Source organism: Tupaia chinensis, unplaced genomic scaffold (assembly GCF_000334495.1).
Source record: "Tupaia chinensis unplaced genomic scaffold, TupChi_1.0 Scaffold000126_2, whole genome shotgun sequence".
Taxonomy (NCBI): domain Eukaryota; kingdom Metazoa; phylum Chordata; class Mammalia; order Scandentia; family Tupaiidae; genus Tupaia; species Tupaia belangeri.
In genome coordinates, this window is record NW_006159594.1 from 307852 (window position 1) to 310728 (window position 2877).

At 39.6% G+C, this 2877-nt stretch overlaps 1 gene segment (V, D, J or C); it reads left to right on the forward strand.

Moving 5' to 3' along the window:
- The first annotated feature begins 1086 nt into the window (after positions 1-1086).
- Positions 1087-1713, forward strand: LOC106734478 (T cell receptor alpha variable 13-1-like). The segment is given in 2 exon segments: positions 1087-1225; positions 1376-1713. Coding segments are annotated over 2 exon segments (399 nt in total).
- Positions 1714-2877: the final 1164 nt, after the last annotated feature.

Sequence of the window (2877 nt, forward strand, 5' to 3'; positions counted from 1 at the left end):
TTTTTTCCTAACCAACTGAATTTTATTTGTTGTATAAACCAAACTACCTAACATCTTTCAGGTGAAAAAATACTAAATTTGAATAAAGATATTACAAAATGAATTAGAGCCCAATAAAAATTAGTTTTGAGGAGGGAACATAATTCTACTCAGTTAAGGCAAACATGTTTACAGACCACAGATTAGTTTATTTTTAACACCCATCAAGCCATGAATTCATAGGGAATAGGTTCTAGTAGCTCAGGCTCCTTTCCATTGGTTCTCACAAAGTGTGCTTCTCTGGGTGGAACAGGCTGGTGCTTTAGTTGAACCCAGGTAACTTTCTCTTTGGCTTCTTTCTTTTTCTGGTCATTTTCCTTCATACATTTTAGGAAGCTATCTCTGCTCTTAGAATGCTTATTATGCTCAATATGCACATCAATTCTCTTGGCAAGAATCTTGCCCTTAACTTGTTTGTTCACAACAATGCCAACAGCATGCTGGGTAACATGGTAGACTCTTCCAGTTTTGCCATGGTAACATTTGTGGGGCATTCCTTTTTGAATAGTACCCATTCCCTTAATGTCTACAATATCACCTTTCTTGTAGATTAGCATATATGTTGCCATGTTTTCTAAAAGGCCTAGAGAACATATATTGGATGCCTCTCCCCTTTCCCTTTGTGTTCGTCATTTTGGTTAATTACTGGAAGATGGCAGTTCCGGCCAAAAGGACCACTTATCTTTTAAGACCTTACTTACTAGAGCACCAAAGAAGACTGCTCTGTATGGAATGAATAACCATCTGCTTCTGTATAAACAGGTGTAGAAGATGTCAATGGATAGCATCCTCTATGTTTTCATTCACCAGAAATATAAACTTAACAAGGTGCTACTAATTTCCTACTTGGGAATAAAGAGAGGTTTGTAAGGGTAAACAGGCCAGCTCTCCTAAAGAGAGAATGAACAAGTGTGTGCAAGTTGCCTTGGACGTTGGCGACCCACAGATGGCAGCACTACATCTCACATGCAGAAAACGGAAGGTTCACACGGCTTAACCTGCATTAGTGGATCAAGGGGTAGAGCAGAGCTCTTATTGGCCTGGCCAGGTTAAGAAACAGCCCAAACACACTGAAAATAAAATACCTTCTCTTTTACAGAACATACAGATCTGCTGGTGAGTGTAATGGCAAGAAGAAAGGAGTCCTTGGGTGCTTCGTTCATGGTCTTATGTCTTCTGCTGAACTGTAAGTTCAGGGGCTTCTGGAAGGGTCTATCACAAATCTGGGGGATGAGAGGAGGGTCTTTCCAGTTCTCCCTAAGTTTCCTACAGATACTCTAGGAATAAAAAATAGATTCTGAAAATGACCCAATAACTTATCTTCATGTCTTAACAGGGGTAAGTGGCCAGAAGAAGGATGTGGTACAGAGTCCTTCCATCCTGGCTGTCTGGGAGAGAGAAACGGCTGTCATCAACTGCAGTTATACAGACGGGGCTTCGAATTATTTCCCCTGGTACAAGCAGGAAGCTGGAAAAGGCCCTAGTCTCCTAATAGAGATGCGCTCAAATGTGAACAGCAAACAGGACAGAAGATTCACATTGCTGTTGGATAAAAATGCTAAGCATATCTCCCTGCATATCACACCCACCCAACCAGAAGACTCAGCCTCGTACTTCTGCATAGCAAGCACACAGTGCTCCTCAGGCACCTGCAGCCTGTCCTCAAACTGCTGAGGGGATTCTTTGTCCTTGACCAGGTTTGGGATTAGAAGACTGTGCCATCATGAGCTTGTTTCCAGACTGAGATGGATGCAGAAGATAATATTTATGGCTATAAAAATTTCAATTTAAAAATAACTCAGGGTAAGCTAGAATAATTTGTACTAACACATTATTATTATTAGTAGTAGTAGCAGTATTAGTATTCTGGAGGAAAAGTGTTTAGATAGGTGTGTAAATTATAAAAAAAAAAAATCTTACATAATACTCCTTCCTGTATGTACCAAGAAGACCTAAAACTCTTCTTGGTGGCAATCGGTGGTCTTCAGGAATACAACAAAAAAAGATCAGTTTTAAAAAGTATTATAAAACCAACACATGGTCATTGTGGACAATTAAAAAAATGTAGAAAATATAACAGGAAAAATCTAATCCTTAAAAATTTCACTACTCAGGACCAGCAGTTAGTGTAATGGCTATGTCACTGGACTCCCATGTAGTCGACTGTGGTTTGAGTCCTGGACCCGGCAGCTTAAATTCACGCCAGGCGCATGTGCGTGTGTGCCCAAGATCCTGAGAGGAGAATGGAAGAGAAGGGATTGTGGCATGGCCTACCCCCCTGGGGGATCATTTCTTGCTTTCTGTCTCTCTGTCTCGCTCTGTCTTTCTGGCAAACGCAAGCGCCCTATAGTAAAAAAAAAAAAAAAATCTCTAAAAAAAAAAATTCCACTACTTAAAGATGAAATTTACTGTAAGAATTTTCATTATAGGTATGTCACATGTCATAATTCATGTTGATTTAACACATGAAATATATTTTTCATGTAATATTTGTATCCATTCTCTGTACAACCCATCTTCACAGTATGGATGCCTATTCATAAAAGGAATTCCTCCGGCAGCCACAGGAATTCCTGAAAGTTTTTGTACAACTATATTATAGTCAACAAGTATTTGTTAACTATTTATTATGTATCAGACACGTTCTTTGTGCTGAAAACTGAGCAAGGTGAACAGGAAGGGAGAGCAATATTTAACTCTATTCTACCACTTTCTTCCAAGAGATAGCCATCGGGAATAACTGGGAAAGTTTTCTGATGCACCCCAGAATTGGATGACATTACTCAAGAGTTCTGAGATTTTCCCCAAAGTGCATCACCAAACTCCTACTTGCCTTAC